Consider the following 20,374-nt stretch of genomic DNA (forward strand, 5'->3'; position numbering starts at 1 on the left):
TTCCATGCATCTGAAGAAGTGGGTTTTTTACCCATGAAAGCTTATGCCCAAATAAATATGTTAGTCTTTAAGGTGCTACCGGACTCCTTGTTGTTTTTACTTAGACTTAGTCCATCCCATGCTTTGCTGCACATTGGGCTACCCACCAGGCAGTGGAGGAAATACTTGCTACCCTTCAGAGCTGGTTATTGGTCTACTCACACCGACATCCTTCCACACACTTCTTCCTCACTGGGACTTTTAAGATTCCTAGTAAAGGATTTTTCCATTTTTATTTTTCGTTATAGCTATTTAAAACACTGCCAAAAACTGCCTGTGCGTTGTTATACTATTACATTAAAGGCACAAGGCTCAGAATTTGTATGCAAAGGAGTTTTCATCTTCCCAATGATCACTGTTAATACATTTGCCTTTGTGCAGCAGAAATATGTTCCCAGAAGGGAATAAAAATACACAGTCAGAACTGTATGAGGAAGTCTCACAGTCCTGGAAACTGTCACAGCTGACAAAATTGGCTGAGTGACAGAAATTGGAGTTGATAGCAGCCTTCAGTTACCTGAAGCGGGGTTCCAAAGAGGATGGATCTAGGCTGTTCTCAGTGGTAGCAGATGACAGAACAAGGAGTAATGGTCTCAAGTTGCAGTGGCGGAGGTCTAGGTTGGATATTAGAAAACACTATTTCACTAGGAGGGTGGTGAAGCACTGGAATGGGTTACCTAGGGAGATGGTGGAATCTCCATCCTTAGAGGTTTTTAAGGCTCGGCTTGACAAAGCCCTGGCTGGGATGATTTAGTTGGTGTTGGTCCTGCTTTGAGCAGGGGATTGGACTAGATGACTTCCTGAGGTCTCTTCCAACCCTAATATTCTATGATTCTAACACTATACTGCATTTATGGTTTCAGCTCTGGATGACCAGATAATCAAGTTCTTGAGAAAGTGCTGGGTCTGTCATAGCCCAAAGATGGAATTGCATAAGTTCATAACAAACATATAGCGGTCTGATGGTCTGTTCACCCACATTTTTAATCCTGCCTCTCAAGCGACAGCTCAGACACACTTCTGAAATCTATTTCTTTTGGCCGGGTGCGTGACCCCATGAAAACCAGTGCTTTTTAAGCCTTGGTTTGACTGTACTGCATCCTCAGGAAAAGCCAACAAAGAAAACCTCCCCAACCAACACTATCAGCTTTCAAACCAGCTGGCCAAATTTTGTATGGTCTTGAGTTGATCCCCAGCTGTCCTGACAGCCTCACAAACCTTGCAATATTGCTCATCCCAGAACGAAGTCATATGAACATCATATTTGTCCCTCCAGGCGAAGTACCGCCCGTAGAGGGGTTTGTTTTGGTCGAGGAATTTCAGGTAGATGGCTAACTTCCTAGGGCTGGGGAAGTCGTCGATGTGGATGAAGGAGTCGGGCGGGATAAAAAGCTCGTAGTTGGACCTGGGAGGGCCCAGCACGATGGGCACAGCGCTGGATTTGAAGGCATTCCGCCACAGCTTCTCGGTGATGTAGTCGGTGTGCTGGGAGTTTTCAAAGGCCAGGTAGAACTTGTACTGGGAGACGGTCCTGACCATGCTGCCCTCCTCCAGCGCCAGGCCTTGTGCCCCATACACGTCGATGGGGACGTACTTCCTCAGCTGGTGGTAGTAGCGCACCCTGGCATGCGCCTCGTTCCAGTTGCTGATGACCCAGGCCACCAGCTTGGTCTTGCGGGGCAGGCTGAAGCGCGGGGACCCCCGCCTGGCACGAAGGTACCCGTAGGGCACGAAGATGTCCGAGTCCACCCGGTAGGACATGGTCCAGTTGAAGATGCCAGCCAGGTCCCTGAGCCCGGGCGAGTGCGAGGGGGACTCGAAGTTCATCCACACCCACCGCTGGGTCGGGGGGCGCTGCGGGGGCCCGGCGGGCAGCTGGCCCAGGCCGTGGAGGACGAAGTCCCGGTGGTGGAAGATCACAGCCTGCGCCTCCTGGTAGCGGCTGCGGTCGGCGCTGGGCCGGCAGCCGCTGATGTTGAAGCGCCGCTGGCAGTCGGCCATGTGGCGGCGATGGCCGAAGGGCTCCCACCACAGCAGCACCGTCACCTCCGGCGGGGGCCGCGTCCGACTCCGGCCGGGCCCCGCGTCCAGCGGGGGCAGCTCCTGCAGGCAGGTGTACAGGACCAGCACGGTGCAGCTCAGCCCGGCCGCCAGCAGTAGCAGCCGCCGCCGCCGCCCGCGGCGCAGTCCCCGGCCCGGGGGCCCAGCGGGGCCCGGCTCCATCGGGGGCAGCCGCCCGCGCTGCCTCTGCTCTGCCTCTGCTCTGGCCGGCGCAGCTGCTGCTGGGGAGCCGGGGATCGAAGCGACGGAGCGAGCATCCTGCAGCCGCCGCAATTCCTCCAGCCCCCAGGTGCGGAATCCGGGGGAGGCTCCGAGCCACGCCCCGCCAGCCACGTTGTCCCCTCTCGTGCCGGCCCGGCGCTATCAGCCCCGCCTAGCCGGGCCCCGGCCCTTGAATAGCCGAGCAGCCCCGGCCAACAGCCCCGTGCCAGCGCATCAGCCACTCCCCAGGGTCCCGCCCCCCCCCCGCGGGACCCACCCCCCACCTGGGCACAAACCCCTCTCCAGGGACCTTCACCCCTTTCCAGAGTAGCACACCCCTTAGGGACACACCCCTCCCTGTGTAGCTACCGCTCCCTGCAGTGCACGTCTCTCTTCTTGCCTCTTCCCTCCTCCCTCGCCTACCCCCCTCCCCGCGCCGGGTTATTTCTCATCCCTTAGCCCCTCCTTGCCTGTAAAGATACCACATCTCTTCCCTTACTTCCGTCCCTCCTCCTTCCCTTGTATGGTTCCCCTAGCAGCCCCACCATCCCTCCCCAAGGTATGTTCCACTCCTAGCTGCTCATCCTTTCTGGGTTGATTTATCTGCAGCAGCATCTTACTGATGTGGCATACCATGGCTGAAGGCAGCATAAAGACAATGAACGTCCTTGTTCACTCTGAATCCTGCAGAGAATAAGGAAACCCACTTCTTCCCTTCCACTGGCTGCATCAGGGGTTGCACTTCAGGAAGGAGACACACCGCCTACCCCACCCCACCCCGTCCACCTCCAAGCATAGGCGTGAGGAGACCGCACAGGGAACAGAATATGAGGACACAGACTGTGAGGACTGTGGGCAGACACAGGGCAGGATGTGGAATGCAGAGGCCACAATAAGCACAGTGAGGAAAGGGCCCAGCGAACACTCAGCGTGAGGGTTGGAGGACTCTTGCTTCTTCATACACTTTCACTTGTTCCTTATACTTCTGACTAGGCTCTCTCCTTCCAAGGGATTTGGAACAGCCTCCATTCTCCAAATACTTTCCCTCCATCTTCTCCTTCAGATCACTCCTTCAAACACACTTTGTTCCCAGAGCCACAGGCCTTGGCCCATCCAAATCCCCTTCTCACATTGCCTCTATGTCTCCTTGTGTTTGAATCAGGTTGTGTATTTTCTGGGTTTGTCTGTAAACCCCGTGGGGCAGGCAGGGACTTCCCCGTTTTAACAAAGTGCTGTGTACAGCTTTGGTGCTTTGTAAACCTGAGAGCTATTTTATGGAAAGGTGAAGTTTCCAAATCTGATACTCTATTTTCATATCCAGTAGATATGTAGGGCCAAGTTCATCTCTCATGTAAATCTACCCACAATCCACGGTGACCCATAATTTAGATGAGAAGCTAGATTTTATTATAAATAATAATAGTAAATAATTTGATAATAGTAGCCTCTAGATGCCAGCCAGATCAGGGCTCCATATGTGCTAGGCACGGTGCAAATATAGAAAATGACAGTTCCTGCCGCAAAGAGCTTAGGAGGATTTATGTCAGGATTATGTTGATCCAGAAAAAGGAAGAAGAGCTTATGTGTGGAGGTGTTCAAAGATTAGTTGGCATCCTAGAGAACCTTCCAATTCCCTGTTCACAGCATTTACAAAAATCTAAGCAACAGTAGCCCTGATATTCACTGTATATTTATAATAGTCTATCTGTGCTGGGTCCTTATTTGCAAAGATTTACACATTCCATATCATATATTCCTAATGTAAAAACAACACATATCTCACCAGACAAATACAAGATCATGTTTATTTTGCTAAATTTGTCACTACTGTGGAAGTGGCTGGGGGTTATTATTTTTGAAGTCTGATGCTTTAGATAGTTATTTCCTTCAGTTGTTGGTATCCAGGTTTTGCTAGTAACTGGAACATGTTAAAAGCAAATGTAGGTCCCAATCCTGCAGTGAGTTTTGCATTCAATCAATGAGGCTTTGGGCAGGCTCACTGGAGGATCAGCACAATAGTTATAAATACTCAGCACAGTTCTCTTATCCAAAGTAAATAACACTTTACCCCTATTCTAATGCAATTGCCCTTCAGCCAGGTGGTTAATGGCAGCAAAAAGGGATGGGTTCAATATATCTAGGGCCCCACTTGAGAAACTGGCTTGAGCCCCCACCCAGAAATCTGGGAAAACCAGACTCCCTCCTTGGGTTACCCACTGGCAAGTACTCCAAAACTGTGTACAAACAGGAAAATCTTTATTATGGGAAAAGGAACATAGTCATAAACTTGGGAAAACCCAGAGTATGTATGTGAATAAAGAGTAAAATATCTCATCCCTGGCCTTCCAGTAACTTTGCCTATATTCTAACTCCTTTCCCATCAACCGGTGAGAATGTTGGTGGTGATCCCTTGACCGCACCACCTCACCCATCCACCAAACCCTGCTCACAGTTTGGATCACATAGGTAACCAGCACCATGAACGGTACGTAGAAGTCAGTGCAGAGCACTGAGCACATGTATTATGTGTTCACTTTGGCTTAACTGGCTTAAAGAGAGGATGACCATCTTCTGCTCTAACAGAAGAGTCCAATTGATATAAAAGGGGCACTTTATTGCTACCGATTCTTTAGTTGAGCCATTTTTGCTTGATAATGAAAACCTGGCCCCATTGAAGTGAGAAAATGCCATTGACGTCAATGGGGCTAGGATGTTGTCCATTATATTTATCATAATGGCTATGATCATAATTCTTATGGCTTTCAGTAGTATAATTTCTAGCAGTGATGTCAGATGCTATGGAAAGTTCAGCTACATAATTTTTTGTTCATGTGGGTGGCTCCACTTGGCACGTCAAGTTTTTATTTTTGTAGCTTGCAGAGGTGGTTCTATGTTAAGCATATTATGATTTGATTATACAAAGCCCAATCCTACACATAGTGAACTCAATCAGTATTTTGTCATTGCTTTAGAATGTATAAAGTACTTTGGGACCCCTCAAAGTGTAAGTTGCTATATGATAAATATTAAGAAATATGAAAATAAATATAATGTAAATTCCAACTCTTGTCTGTGTTCCATGGATATAGGATATTGTTTCTGTCGGAGAATAACAGAGTTCTCACTTTTTGTTTGGGTACAGCAAGTCAGATACTTTATTTTCTCAAGCAATTGCATAGAGGGAGAGAGCTAAACAGGTCTCTCAACAGGTAAACAATTACAGCAAGCATTTATACCTTTTGTTACAGACAATAATGAGCAACAGCTGCATTTTGTTTATACGTAGGTCATTCTGATATCTTGTTTTGCTCACTAATGTAGACTCTTAGTCTACATTCCATATTATCTACACATTATCTACACAAGGTCGCAACAACTTCTCACACAGTTCTTTCCCACTCGCCTCACACATTCCTCGCTTCTACAAATCTCGCGTTATTAGGGTTACAGTTAGCCTGACTCTTGCTAACGAACTGTCATACATTGCATCCCCTTCCTGTCAGTTCTTTCTCTTTTTCCGCATTTCTGTCACTGATTTTGCAAAGCTTCCCCTTTTCATAGCCTTATCTGTTTTAAAGGTAAAACAAATGGTTTGTTTTCTCTTTGGGGATTAGTAGTAACATTTGGCTAATTACTTTTGATTTTTTGCAGTCTCACATTGAGTCTTCAGTAACAAATCTGAAATCTCACCTAAAAAGCCAAATAAACAAGTAGGAAAAACAGCTGCAATACACTTTGAGCCTGATTCTGTCCTTACATTGATGTAAAGCAAGTGCAATGCTATCCAAATGTGTGGAGTTATTCTGGTTTAAACAAGGTCAAAATCAGGCCTCTTGTATTCACATACACCAGTGAAAGCTCTATTATCTTATATGCAGGAGCAAGCTATTATAAATATCTACATCAAGTTGTTATGGTAGCTAAAGATTTGAAAATATAACATGGATATCACATTATTATTTGTCTTCCTATTATGGCAAATAAAAATAAGACCAATCTGAAGTAGAAGACGGGATCTTAAATTGTGTTTTAGTATTATTGCAGTGTAGTAAGAGCACTTCCACAGTAATGTCCTGCTGTTACAAAGACTTACACGTGCTTAGCTTTACATATTGCACATAGTCCATTAGAAATTATATTTCTAATAACAAAATTAGTACAGATGGGGATACGTGTAGCATTAGCTTGGATCTGGCACATATCGAGATAACAGGGAATTAAATCACGGGAAAAGTAGCTAAAAATGCTGTATGAAATGGAAGAATTGACACAGAAATACCCTTGAGTAAATGGGAATTCAAAAGCTTAGTACAGAAAAAATTAAAAGAGGAATGTCAAGAAAATTAATAAAAAAAGAGGGAAAAGATTTTTTGAATTGAGGATAAAGATATATTTCAGGGCCTGGATAGGAAAAATGAAGTGCTTTTTTTTAGAATACTAACTGGCCATTGTGGCTTAAACAAAAACCTTTTGAAATAAATAGACACAAAGATGGACTATGTGTGCACTCACTGTAAGGTGGAAGAAACAGTTGATCACCTTTTATGGGTATGTAAAGGCTTTGATGAATGGGGTAGTATTAGAAAGTGGTTGTTGCATTCCCTGAAGGACACAGGGTAGACTGAGAAAATATAAACTGCTAAGTATTTAGGAATTATAGCTGATGGTGGCTATTGACTATTCAGCCAAATCTGCTTCCCCATTAAAAAAAGAAAAAGGAAGAAAAGTTGTCTGCGCAACTGATTGCTCCTGCTCCAGCATCAGATCCTGCTCCTTCTCCAGCACCAGACCCTGCTCGTGCCTGCTGTACCAACCCCTGTTCCTTAGTTCCTGCTCCACTCTTGACTTGCTTCTGGATCCTGCGTCACCCTCTCTTTGCTCCCAGTTCCTACCGTGCTCCTGCCCCGTGCTTATCCTTGCCTAGCCTCCCATTCCCGCCCTTATGCCTCACTTCAGACCATAGGTTACCAGTCTTGGATCTGACCCCCAGCTTGGACTTCTGACTCCAACTCTGGCTTGACCTTTGGCTCTGGCATTTGGTATCTGACCCCAGCTCTGACTCTCAGCTTCGATTCCTGACTCTGGCTCAACCCCTGGCCCTGACCTGGATGTGTGATTCACGCACTAAACTGCCTATGTCTCAGACCCTAACAACCGCTACCTCTTCCACAAACACCAGAAATTTGAGAGACAGCATAATAATCTCTTTTAAGCACAGTTAATAATTATCATAATAATTAATAATAGTACATTGCAATTTTAAAGTGCCTTGCCTTTGACAGTCTAACAGCATGTTGTAAATGTAGACTAGTTAAGCCTGGGAGGTAGGCATTATAATTCCCACTTTACAGGTGGGGAAACTGAAGCTCAAGAAAATTGAGTGACTTGCCATAGAAAGAATCAATCTCATTGCCAGGGTTATAAGTCAGGAGTTTTTGTCTCTCACTCCTGTGCTCACACCACTTTTTTTTTTAATTCTTCACTTCCTTTATAAAGAAGGAGTACAAAATTTGGACAAATTTCTGCATGTGAGCTCCCCTATACCGGATCCTCTCCTGGAATAAGGGATTTTATTCCAGCAGTGTCACTTGGGCCTGCTTCCCTGCTGCTTGAGTAGGAGGAATGAGGTTATTTTACCTCTGTATCTGGCACTGGTGCCACTGCTGCTGGAACACTGTGTCCATTTCTGGTGCCCACAATTCAAGCAGGCTGTTGATAAATTAGAGAGGGTTCAGAGAAGAGCCACAAGGATGACTAAAGGATTAGAAAACATACCTTATAGTAACAGACTCAACAAGCTCAATCTATTTAGCTTAACCAAGAGAAGGTTAAGGGGTGACTTTATTACAGTCTATAAGTACCTCCATGAGGAACAAATATTTGATAATGGGCTTTTCAATCTAGCAGACAAAGCTATAACACGATCCAATGGCTGGAAGCTGAAACTAGACAAATTCTGACTTGAAATAAGGTGCACATTTTTAACAGTGAGGGTAATTACCCACTGGAACAATTTACCAAGGGCTATGGTGGATTCTCTATCACTGGCAACTTTTAAATCAAGATTGGATGTTTTTGTGAAAGCTATGCTGTAGTTCCAACAGGCACTAATTCAAGGATGTCGTATGGCCTGAGTAACACAGGAGATCAGACTCAGACTCTAAGAGCTGTAACCAGCTCCCTGCACTGCCCCTCCCCCCGCACCTGAGCGGAGCTCAGACAGGGTGAGGAATCTGCCTCTCAGGGTATGTCTACACTGCAATTAAAAACCCGCCTCTGGCCGGTGCCAGTTGACTTGGGCTTATAGGACTCCAACTAAAGGGCTGTTTAATTGCAGTGAAGAGCTTGAATTCGGGCTCCAGCTGGGGCTTGAGGACCCTGCGAGTGCGGGCGGGTGTGCAGAGCGCGGGCTGCAGCCCAAGTCGAATGTCTACAGTGCAATTAACAGCCCCGTAGCCCAAGCTCCGCAAGCCTGAGTCAGCTGGCACAGGCCAGCCCTGGGTTTCTAATTGCAGTGTAGACATACCCTTAATTTCTCTGGGTGGGGAGACTGGAAACTGCAACGCTTTCCTTAGCCATGGTTCTTCTACACAAACATAGGGTCTTATCTGGCAGTCCTGCTCTCTCTTTACTTGGGCAAAACTCCCATCGATGTCAATGGCAAATATGCCCTAATAAGAACTGAGTAATATTGTAAAGCAAAACATGTTTGCTTGTTTTGTATTCCAAATGTTTGCAGTTTCTAACAGCAGCAAATGTTTTTGCCCAAGAGCTGCCCAGCTGGCCTCTTCACCCTCTCTGACTCACTGTCTTCTTTAGCACTTGACGTTTATTTAGGTCTGAATTCTTTCTAAATTCATCAACTGTCTCAAAACTCCAGTTTAAAAAGGCACCGGAAGATGGTGATGTATTTCTAGTCCCAAACTATTGAGCCAGATACTGTAGTGCAATGGGAGACCTTACAGAGTTTGTTTTAAAAACAGAATTGATTATTTTCACAGAATGGCAGGATATCATTTTCCTGCATATAAATATTTCTGGGTCAGATTTTCAAATCCTTTCTCCACAAATAGTATTCAAGGGAGTGTTTGCAGAGTATGGCATTACTCAGTGTGAAAAAGTGGGTCAAATCCAGCACAAAATGAATTATATGCTATTTTCTGGTGTAATGTTTAAACACATATGTAATTTGATTACATACAGTGTATTATTTGGACAATGTAATCTATTTGGTTGAAGGATTAAACAATTCTGAAAAGTAACTGTGGATAAAAGATTAAATCCATGGTCTTTATATGCAGCAAAGGGGGTGTCAATGTGCACCAGTATTCTAGTAGGCAATAGCCCCATGTGCAGGACCGGCTCTAGGCACCAGCAAACCAAGCACGTGCTTGGGGCAGCACAATTCCAGGGGCGGCATTCTGGGAGGCTTTTTTTTTTTCTTTTTGGCAGTTGCACTCTCGGAGGGTTTTAGTTGTTGCTTGGAGCAAAAAACCTAGAGCCGGCCCTGCCCATGTGCATCTGAGTAGCATAGGCACCAACTTTCCCCCCCACCCTGGCCCCGCCCTGATTTCACCCTTTCCCCGCCCCTGCCCCGCCCCAATTCCAATCCCTTCCCCAAAGTCCCTACCCCAACTCTGTCCCCTCCCTGTCCCTATTGGACCCCTTCCCCAAATCCCTGTCCCGGCCCCGCCGCTTCCCCGAGTGCGTCGCCTTCCCCCTCCCTCCCAGCGCTTGCCGCGTGAAACAGCTGTTTCGCGGCGCAAGCGCTGGGAGCTAGGGGGAGAAAGTGGGCACAAGGCGCACTCAGGGGAGGAGGCGGAGGCAGAGCGGAGGCGGAGGTGAGCTGGGCCGGGGAGCTGCCGGTGGGTGCTCCAGCCCCGAAGCACCCACGGAGTCAGCGACTATGCTGAGTAGGGTAGAATTAATCTATGCAGAGGGCTGTGTAAAGTTAATATTGCCAGGTCAGAGTGCAGAAATGCACAGATGTGTTGACCCCACCCTGAACTGCAAACCCTGTCCCAGAATGCCTCTGTGCTTTCTGTTGCAGAAGATGTCCTCAATGGCCACTCCATGTGTTAAGGTCAGAGCCAAAACTGGAGCAAAAACCTTTCATCTCAAGATTCCAAACTGCTCTCAGGTTTTGTGACACACACATAGAGGCACCAGACAGCCACAGTATGACTCTGTGGATGTCTGTTCTTTTATGATACAGTATCCCATCTTGAATCTTTGTTTAGAAGCAGTTCTCGGAACACTTGGCTATGAGACTTCAGTTTATAAATCCAGAGACAAAGAATAATTCTGCACAACCAAGATTTCTCCCCTACTCTAAGGTCCCATATGTGATGAAGCTATTAACTAAGGAAAAATTTTTTAAAGACTAAGACCTGCGATTCTGCAACTGGCTCCACTCAGATGGATCCTTGCATTGGCACAACTGAAGTCAGTGAGTTTCCGTACAAGTGCAAGGATCCACCCTTACAGAACTGCAGGATGGGTAGCTGCAAGTATTATATTAAACTTACTCATAGACTACCCCAACTGCTAAAACCAGACTATGCATAACTCTACTTCTACTCATGATAAGATGCAGGAGGAAATACTTGGAGGAAAAACAAAAAGACAATGACTTTTATGCCTTTAGTTATATAATTCAACACTCTTAATCAGCAACAACAATTTCATAGGGAGGTGTTTCCCTTATTATTTTGTCTTTGATTTCTTGATATGTTGATTTTGGATCTCTTTTGTGTTAGTAGTTAAAATATATTGCATGACTTTGAAAGACAAAAGTCAATATACGAGCATTTGTAAATCTTATCAACACTTACAAAAAATAAGAAGGGTTCTTTGGGTTTTTTAATGCTAGGAATGTTTAGTTTGGAAATGGAGGGAGAGATACAGGAGAGCTATATAACAGAGAAGGCCAGTTGGACAATCCTTTTAACCCTGTCCCAGAATAAAAGATCAAATCAACAGCTGATAAAATTAAAAGACAAACACAATCAATGCAGATAAAGGGAAATATTTTTGTGTGCAAGTACTTTGAACTCACAGTTATGGAATATTATTGAAGCAAACTGTTTAATAAGATTCAAATGAATGATTAGACACATGAATAAGAATAGTGCCTGTGTGTATATTAGCCTAGATAACAGTTCAAGAGAAATCAATCCTCAAGCTTCTAGGGAAAAAATGTTCAGTGGATAGGATCAAGAAGAAATGTGCTCCATGGTTGTACAGTTGTGCAGGTGCAGTATGAGGCTTTTCATCCTCCTCTGAAACTCCTGGTACAAACTACTTTCACAGCTAGGACACCAGACTAGATGGACAAAACTAGACAGAGGGTGAAAGGAAATTGCTGTGTTCCTTGTAGTCAATTTTACACCATCTTCATTGCAGCAAGGTGAGACTTAGGCTTCATAGGGTATGTCTACACTGCGATAAAAGACCCGCGGCATGGCTGACTTGGGCTTGAATGGCTCAGTCTGCAGGGCTGTAAAACTGCAGTGTAGACATTCAGGCTCAGGCTGGAGCCTGGGAGCGGGGAGAGTCTCAGAGCCTGGGCTCCACCATGAGCCCAAATGCCTACACTGTAGTTTTATAGCCCCACAACCTGAGTCAGCTGACCTGGGCTCTGAGACTCAGTGCCACAGGTTTTTTATTGCAGTGTAGGCAATCATAATGCCTAAAGTGACTCCCAGGTCAGGTAGACAGATGTGCTAGCCGTGCTTGAGCTAGCATGCTAAAAATAGCAGTGTGGATGTTGTGGCATGGGTGACTGCATGGGCTAGCTTCCTGAATGCAAGCCTGGCAGCTCCCCTGGGTCCATACTCAGGTGGCGAACTCATGCCACCACCCATGCTGCAATGTCCACACTGCTATTTTTAGGATGCTAGCTCAAGCAGAGCTAGTGTGTGTCTCTCTGTCTGGGCTAGGAAGCTTTCTCCCAGCTTCAGTGTAAATGCACCCTTAGACTTAGGGTGACCATATTTCCCAAAGGGAAAACGGGACACCGCATGGGACTAGCCTGAGGGCCTCCTTCCTCTCCCCGCACCCCCCCGGCATAGGGCTGGCCCAAGCCACTCGCCTGAGCCCTGCCCCCCTTCCCCACATGGGACTGGCCTGATCTGCTTACCTGAGCCCTGTCTGCCCCTCGCCTGAGCCCTGCCTCCCCCCCTGCATGGGGCTGGCATCGCTGCTCGCCCTCCTCTGCACTCCACTGTGACAAAATGGGCATTTGTCCCATTTGTGCTTTCCAACGTGGTCAGTTTGGAAGAGCAAACGGGACAAATGCCCACTTCTGCCAGAAAAGTCGGGACGGCCGCGACAGGGCTTAAAAAAGGGCCTGTCCCGGCCAAAACGATGTATGGTCACCCTACTTAGGCTTCACAGTGCCTAAGTCACTTTTGAAAATGGAATATGATTGAGGCCCTGTGAAGCCTAATCTCATTACAAGTAACTAAAAGTGACTCCTACATGCTTCAATCATTTTTGAAAATGGAACTTGGGCTCCTAAGTTACTTAGGGTACATTACACTGCAATAAAAGACCCGCGGCATGGCTGCAGCTGGCCTGGGCCAGCTGACTGGGGTTCGGGCTGCAGGATTATAAAATTACATTGTCGATGTTTGGGCTTGAGCTGGCGCCTGGGTTCTGGCTATGTGTACACTGCGACAAAAGACCTGCAGCATGGCCACGGCTGCTCTGGGTCAGCTGACTCAGGCTCCCAGGGCTCAGCTGTGGGGCTATAAAATTGCAGTGTAGACGTTCTGTCTCAGGTTGGAGCCTGAGCTTTGAGCCCCCACGAGGGGAAAGGGTGTCAGAATCTGGGCTCCAGCCCGAGCCCAAATGTCTACACTACAATTTTGTAGCCCCACAGCCCAAGCCTAAGTCAGCTCCCTGGGCTCTGAGACTCAGTGCCAAAGGTTTCTTATTACAAAGTAGACGTATCCTTTCACTGCAATGTCAACCCAGAGTTAGTGAGCCTCGAGTATTGTGGACCCTGGGTTTCCAAGCCCAAGACTTGAGCATCCACACTACATCTTGACCCTAGGTTTAGAATTTCTAGATTCGGGCCCCAAACCTGGGTCTCCAGCATCCACACTGCAATATGCAGATCTGAGTCAAACTGCCATATCTCTGGCTTCCTAGAGCCCTCCCCAGCTGTGTCCGCACTAGCCCCTGGCTCATGGTGCAGTGTGGGGAAACTTGACTGTCCATTCTGCATGTTACAGGAAGTTGTTCCAGCCCACCAAGTTTCCAACACATCCTGCCAAGCTGTCTTTCTGGTCTGCACGCTCCCGGTAACCAGAACCAGCAACATGGAGGAGTCATAATTTGAAGACAGCTTTCAGAGTGGTAGCCGTGTTAGTCTGTATCAGCAAAAACAACAAGGAATCCTTGTGGCACCTTAGAGACTAACAAATTTATTAGGGCATAAGCTTTCGTGGGCTAGAACCCACTTCATCAGATGCATGGAGTGGAAAATACAGTAGCAGGTGTAAATACACAAAAAGATGGGAGTTGCCTTACCAAGTGGGAGGTCAGTCTAATGAGACAATTCAATTAACAGTAGGATACCAAGGGAGGAAGAATCACTTTTGTAGTGGTAATGAGAGTGGCCCATTTCAAACAGTTGACAAGAAGGTCTGAGTAACAGTAGGGGGAAATTAGGTTTTGTAATGACCCAGCCACTCCCAGCCTTTACTCAGGCCTAATTTGATGGTGTCCAGTTTGCAAATTAATTCCAGTTCTGCAGTTTCACATTGGAGTCTGTTTTTGAAGTTTTTTTGTTGAAGAATTGCCACTTTTAGGTCTGTTATTGAGTGACCAGGGAGATTGAAGTGTTCTCCTACTGGTTTTTGAATGTTATAATTCTTGATGTCAGATTTGTGTCCATTTATTCTTTTGCATAGAGACTGTCTGGTTTGGCCAATGTACATGGCAGAGGGGCTTTGCTGGCACATGATGGCATATATCACATTGGTAGATGTGCAGGTGAACGAGCCCCTGATGGTGTGGCTGATGTGGTTAGCTCCTATGATGGTGTCCCTTGAATAGATATGTGGACAGAGTTGGCACCGGGGTTTATTGCAGGGTTTGGTTCCTGGGTTGGTGTTTTCATTATGTGGTGTGTAGTTGCTGGTGAGTATTTGCTTCACATTGGGGGGCTGTTTGTAAGCGAGGACTGGCCTGTCTCCCAAGGTCTGTGAGAGTGAGGGATCGTCCTTCAGGATAGGTTGTAGATCCTTGATGATGCGCTGGAGAGGTTTTAGTTGGGGGCTGTAGGTGATGGCTAGTGGCGTTCTGTTACTTTCTTTGTTGAGCCTATCTTGTAGTAGGTGACTTCTGGGTATCCTTCTGGCCCTGTCAATCTGTTTCTTCAGTTCACCAGGTGGCTATTGTAGTTTTAAGAACACTTGATAGAGATCCTGTAGGTGTTTGTCTCTGTCTGAGGGATTGGAGCAAATTTGGTTGTATCTTAGAGCTTGGCTGTAGACAATGGATCGTGTGATGTGGTCTGGATGAAAGCTGGAGGCATGTAGGTAAGTAAAACGGTCAGCAAGTTTCCGGTATAGGGTGGTGTTTATGTGACCATCGCTTATTAGCACCGTAGTGTCTAGGAAGTGGACCTCTTGTGTGGACTGGTCCAGGTTGAGGTTGATGGTGGGGTGGAAATTGTTGAAACCCTGGTGGAATTCCTCAAGGGCCTCCTTCCCATGGGTTCAGATGATGATGTCATCAATGTAGCGCAAGTAGAGTAGGGGCATTAGGGGACAAGCGCTGAGGAAGTGTTGTTCTAAGTCAGCCATAAAAAAGTTGGCATACTGTGGGGCCATGCGGGTACCATTAGCAGTCCTGCTGACTTGAAGATATAAATTGTCCCCAAATCTGAAATGGTTGTGGGTGAGGACAAAGTCACAAAGTTCAGCCACCAGGCCTGAAAACAGGCCTAGCATCCATGAGATGCTGGTGGACATTCCGGCAGTGATTTCTGCCCTACCAAATGTGCCTGAGAGAGGAGGAGGTGGAATAGGACAATACAGACATGAAAGAATGGAACTGGCCGATGCTGCTTGTGACAGACAATGGCAAATTAGAATTTACATTTTTGTTTGTTTATTTGTTTAAAAATTGCAGAGCTCCTTAGCCTTTTTGGGGTGGGAAGAGACAGGGTGTACTACATGAGCCTCTTCTGTACTTTCGGGCATTCCACATTCTTGAGGACATCACAATCCTAGAGGTTCCAGAATGGTAAAGGGAGATTTTATTCCAAGCTGCCAGTGGCGAAGCCAGATGTGTATGCCACAGAGGTTTTCAAATTTATGGTGACAGAGCAACCCATCTGCGAGTGGAGTGGGCTGGTGACTTACAGAGGAGGGCCTAAGAAATATGCTCTGCCCTGAAATTCGACTACCTATCTGGAGTTCCTACTATGGGAAAAGTTTGTGGTTATCAGCACCTGGGATTGGGTCAAAATTTATGGGGGAATCAACAGGATACTGCATTAGCATCCACATGGGTGACTGCCTTCCTACAGGCTCCATTCAGTACCTGATGTAGGCTGGTCTGAATGAATATACCCAGGGACTCCATGCAAACACACACGATAATATGGACTCTCAAAGAACTATTGTTGTTTGCAGTGTTGTTGTAGCCATATTGGGGTTTTAGAGTAGCTCGAAAGCTTGCGTCTTTCACCAACAGAAGTTGGTCCAATCAAAGATATTATCTCACCCACCTTGTCTCTCTCATCTCAAAGAACTACATAGCCATCCTCCTTACTGCCCTGGCACACTTCTGGACTGCATACAACCCCCCCCCCCATACTCTGGACATTGATTTTGTCACCTGTGGACTAAATTTAACTATTGCTTCCCCTGCCCTCCCCCTGTTCTATTTACAACAGTTTGTTCTGTTGTGGCATGCCCGAATTGTACAGCCTGGCATATTAAAGGGGAAGGCAAAAAAGTTCTTACTTTAAACACCTCCAGCCCATCTCTGTAAGAATGTGTACATTTCTAGTAAAAATTTCATTTTAAATGTTTGTTTCACTATTGTTTGTGCTTCCCAGTCTTCATTTTGAGCTCCACATGGTGGTGGTGGTGAAGGTAACGCCAAGATGCTGGAGTGTAATCCACCATTAGTGGATGCATGCTGCTGCCTATGGCTTGCAATAAATTTTGCAATGGGTCATAAACCAGAAATCCCTCTCATCCCTATACAGTATTAATAACAACAAACATGGGATCAGAAACTTACCAGGCTCGGGGCTACTTCTGCCTCTTGTGTTTCTGATGCTGGTTCTGCAGTGGACAGCTCCTCCACGGACAGGTGGGAGGACCAAAAACCTGCTCTGAATAGGGACCCAGAATGTGCTGCAGCTGATCTGGTGGCAGAGCCTCCTTGGGACCAGTGTGAGTACAAGAGTCACTTCGGCAGCCTCATCTGATGCTTGCTGCCTCCCCTCCAGTCCTATATTGGATTCAGGAGTGAGAAGGTCACTGTCCCAGCTGACCAGGCTTTTGTGAAGCGAGGCTGGCTCTGCGCTCGGCACAGTACCCAGCACCCAGTAAAACTCCTCGTAAAAGTTCCCAGAGGTGCAGTTCTCATCTCTGTCTTTCCTGTAGTTGGTCTTGAGCCACTTAATCTGCTCCCTGCACTGGTCATTGGTCCAGTGAATCCCAAATGCTGCCAGCTTCTTTGCTATTAACTGGTATGCGTGGTCATTCCTTTGCTAAAGTCAAAGCGCTTACTTACCTCACACCAGAGATTAACCAAAGTCTGGCTGTGTTCCCATGACCAGTTAGCAACATGCTTGGTGAAGGATTTCTTCGTGTCAGTGGCCATTACAAACGCAGGGGAAGGTTTATTCTGTGTGCAGCTCAGCAGTCAAAACAAAATGGAAGGGTTAAATGCTGAACAGCTGTACTTGAACCATGGGGTTGCTTCAGTTTCCGGGGAGTCGATTGGCCAGTCTTGGGATAGAAAGGACACTATCCCATTGGATTGTGGGATAGCATTGGTGGACTCTCAGGACCTAAGACAGGGGGCCCAGGCTGAGTTGTGTTCACACTGCAAAATGATGGAGTTTGGGCCTGTGCCTCCGTGGGACTCTGTCTCAAACCCTCCACCCCTCAGTGTCCTGGGCCCAAGTTAGACACATCAATGGCTATTAGCCAGGATAGGCAGGGATACTGTCCCTAGCCTCTGTTTGCCAGAAGCTGGGAATGGGCGACAGGGGATGGATTGTGACAGATTTATGTTACCAATCTGCCTGGGGCGTCAGCTGATCAGGCTGAGGCCACAGGATCTTTAGGGGAGGAGATGAAGAGCACACCAAGTGTCTGAAGTTTAAAGCTTTATTAATAAAATAATAAAATAACAGCAGAGAGTGCTGGGGATCCCCCACGTCACTCAGAAGAAGGAAAAAGCAAAGCATTAGTGCCCCAAGCTCTAGCCCACTTTCATACTCACACCCACACTACCCAAGGCTGGCCAAGCCTGGGTGTAACATAAGAAGAAGAGCGGGGAAGGGTAGACGGGAGTTCTTGTCCCGTGAGTGGGTCGTCCAGGGTCCGCTGTGATCTCCAATTTGCTTTTGCTCTCGGGATGTTTTTTAAGTCCTGGGTTCTTTTGGGGGTGTTTTCGTTCAGGGCCCGCTGTGCCTGGTGCTCTTTGTACCAGTCCAGACCGACTCGCTGTGGCCTCCTTGCCTTTCCCAAAACACATCGGCTTCAGAGACTTTGTTTTCCCCCCTGTTGGCCTTCACCGTCTCATTCGCTCTCACTGTTCTCACTGCAATCTCTGCAGCCCTGCTCAACTTAGTTCTCCTCTTCTCACGGCTGGGCAGCTGCAGATTTCTCGTCGAGCCCATGACCTTGGACCGGGGTCAGCGTCTTATCTTCAGATGGAGCTAGCTGAAGTGTCGAGTTAACCCGTTCTCTGCTCTCTTCCTCCCTCCCCCTTTGGCCTTTCGCAACCTGCAAAGGAATCTTCCACTTTACACTCACACACCTTTGACCCTCCCCCGAAATGCCTTGCAATGCTTGCAACAGCGTTAGCAACATACAATTCTAATTTGCCTCCCCATGGGACCCCCTAAGGGAGGGAGTCCTTGGGCCTGTGACAGGATCACCTGTTCCGTTCATTCCCTCTGGGGCACCTGGCATTGGCCACTGTCGGAGGACAGGATACTGGGCTAGATGGACCTTTGGTCTGACCCAGTATGGCCGCTCTTATGTTCTTATGTTAGATAGATTGAGCGTAGATGGAAGGGGGGTTTGGGGTTGAGCCTGAATCTGAGCCTGGGCTTACATTGCAGTGTAGCTACACCCTTTTATGCTTTTGAAAATGTTACCCTAGGTAAATAACCATGCTCTAGGTCAGTGGTTCTCAAACTTTAGCAACCCGAGGATCCCCATTTTGATTTAAAAAAAATTGGGGACCCCTAAGCCCCCCACTCAGCTCTGGGTCCCGCCCCCACTCCACCCCTTCCCCCAAGGCCCCACCACACCTCTTTCCGCCCCCCGTTCACTCCATCCCCCGTCCCTCCATCGCTTGCTCTCCCCCACTCTCACTTTCACCATACTGGGGCAGGGGGTTGGGATGCAGGAGGGGGTGCAGGATATGGGAGGGAGTTTGGGTGCAGGAGGGGCTGTAGGGTGTGGGCTCTGGGAGACAGCTTGGGTGCGGGGTATGGCTGTTAGGGTAAAAAGGAAGACCGTTCATATGGAATTTAGCACTGGTTACTGCAAAACTGAAGACAATAACAACTCTGCTCTACAAAAAGAGGCAAATTCTCATGTCTGGTTCATTATGTTAATTGATGGTTAACAAGAGCAAGAGCATGGCAGCTGCACGAGCCCAGCACCTCTCAGGACCAGGCCACTTGAAAGGTGTGGACTAGCTATCTGCACAGAGTATGAGGAGCCAGGAACTCCTGAGCTCCAGCTCCCTCATCAACCTCGGGGAAGTCACTTAACCCCTACATGCCTCAGTTTCCCCCCCTGTAAAATGAAAATAATACTTGCTTACTTCACAAGTGTGTTGTGAGAATACTTGTGAAGTTCTCTGAAGATGAAAACTCTGGGATAAGGGCTAAAAGTTATTCAACCTGGAGTAAAGCGTGACCACAAGTAGTTGGGAATATGCTGTAACTGTTTCTATCAATAACTAATGGATTTCTCATTAACCATTTCTTTGTCTCTCACTGTAATAATGCCTAAAGGCTGCAGTTAATTGATTTATTATTTCTGGGTTCCCTGGTGCCCTTTTCTATTCTCTTCAACACCTGGTGCCCATTTCTAGTCTCTTTAACACATGAGGATAGATACTGATTCACAATCTTTTAATTTTGGGTCTACAAGATGCTGCCATCAATAAATGAGCCCAGACAAAGGAGGTTAAAACAATTGCCAACTGTTTTATAATCTTGCTGTAGGGATTGGTATCACTTTACAGTAAAATTGCCAAAAAGAGGGCCAAAAATACCATCATTAACTACACTTTACCTTCACTGTTCACATGTGGTAAATGCGTCTTGTATTGTGGAGTTCCTAACTGATGTGCTGTCCAAGATACATGCAGGTTTCCTTTTAGCTCAGACATGGATGTTACAGTAATATCAGGTGACTAAGAAATACAACGTTAAGTAACAATTCAGCAGAGCAGTGAGCCCATCACTTTCCCCAACACTTTAGATGGACAGGCCTACATTTTCAGAAGTGACTAGTGATTTGGAGCGGCCATTTGGAGACACCAAAAAGGGCTCAGATTTTGACAAGGCAGGTGCTCAGCATTTTGTGAAAACCAGACCCCTCTAAGGTGTCTCAAGTTGGGCACCCAAAACCTAGTTGCTTTTGAAAATTCAGGCCACAAGACAAATGCCAAGGAAAGACAATAAAATATAGCAGCAGAAATAAATACAGGAAATTCACTAAAGTCCACATTGTAGGCATCTTTTCTTGATTCTCCCTCTCTTCCAACCTCCTCTTCTCTCTTCTTTTATTCATTTTATTGCTTTTCCCTCATTTCTATTTAATTTTCTTATTTGAATCTTTCCTTC

At 46.8% G+C, this 20,374-nt stretch overlaps 1 protein-coding gene across 1 annotated transcript; it reads right to left on the bottom strand.

Annotated features, from left to right (window-relative positions):
• Nucleotides 1–1,182: 1,182 nt before the first annotated feature.
• FUT4 (fucosyltransferase 4) lies at nt 1,183–2,262 on the bottom strand. The gene has a single exon (XM_065423117.1). It carries the CDS (start codon nt 2,260–2,262, stop codon nt 1,183–1,185), a length of 1,080 nt encoding a protein of 359 aa, XP_065279189.1.
• Between the last annotated feature and the right edge of the window lie 18,112 nt (nt 2,263–20,374).

The sequence above is a fragment of the Emys orbicularis genome, chromosome 1 (assembly GCF_028017835.1).
Source record: "Emys orbicularis isolate rEmyOrb1 chromosome 1, rEmyOrb1.hap1, whole genome shotgun sequence".
Taxonomy (NCBI): domain Eukaryota; kingdom Metazoa; phylum Chordata; order Testudines; family Emydidae; genus Emys; species Emys orbicularis.

Excerpts from the sequence above, each read along its gene's own strand:
- FUT4 (XM_065423117.1), bottom strand. The coding sequence starts at position 2,262 with ATGGAGCCGGGCCCCGCTGGGCCCCCGGGCCGGGGACTGCGCCGCGGG.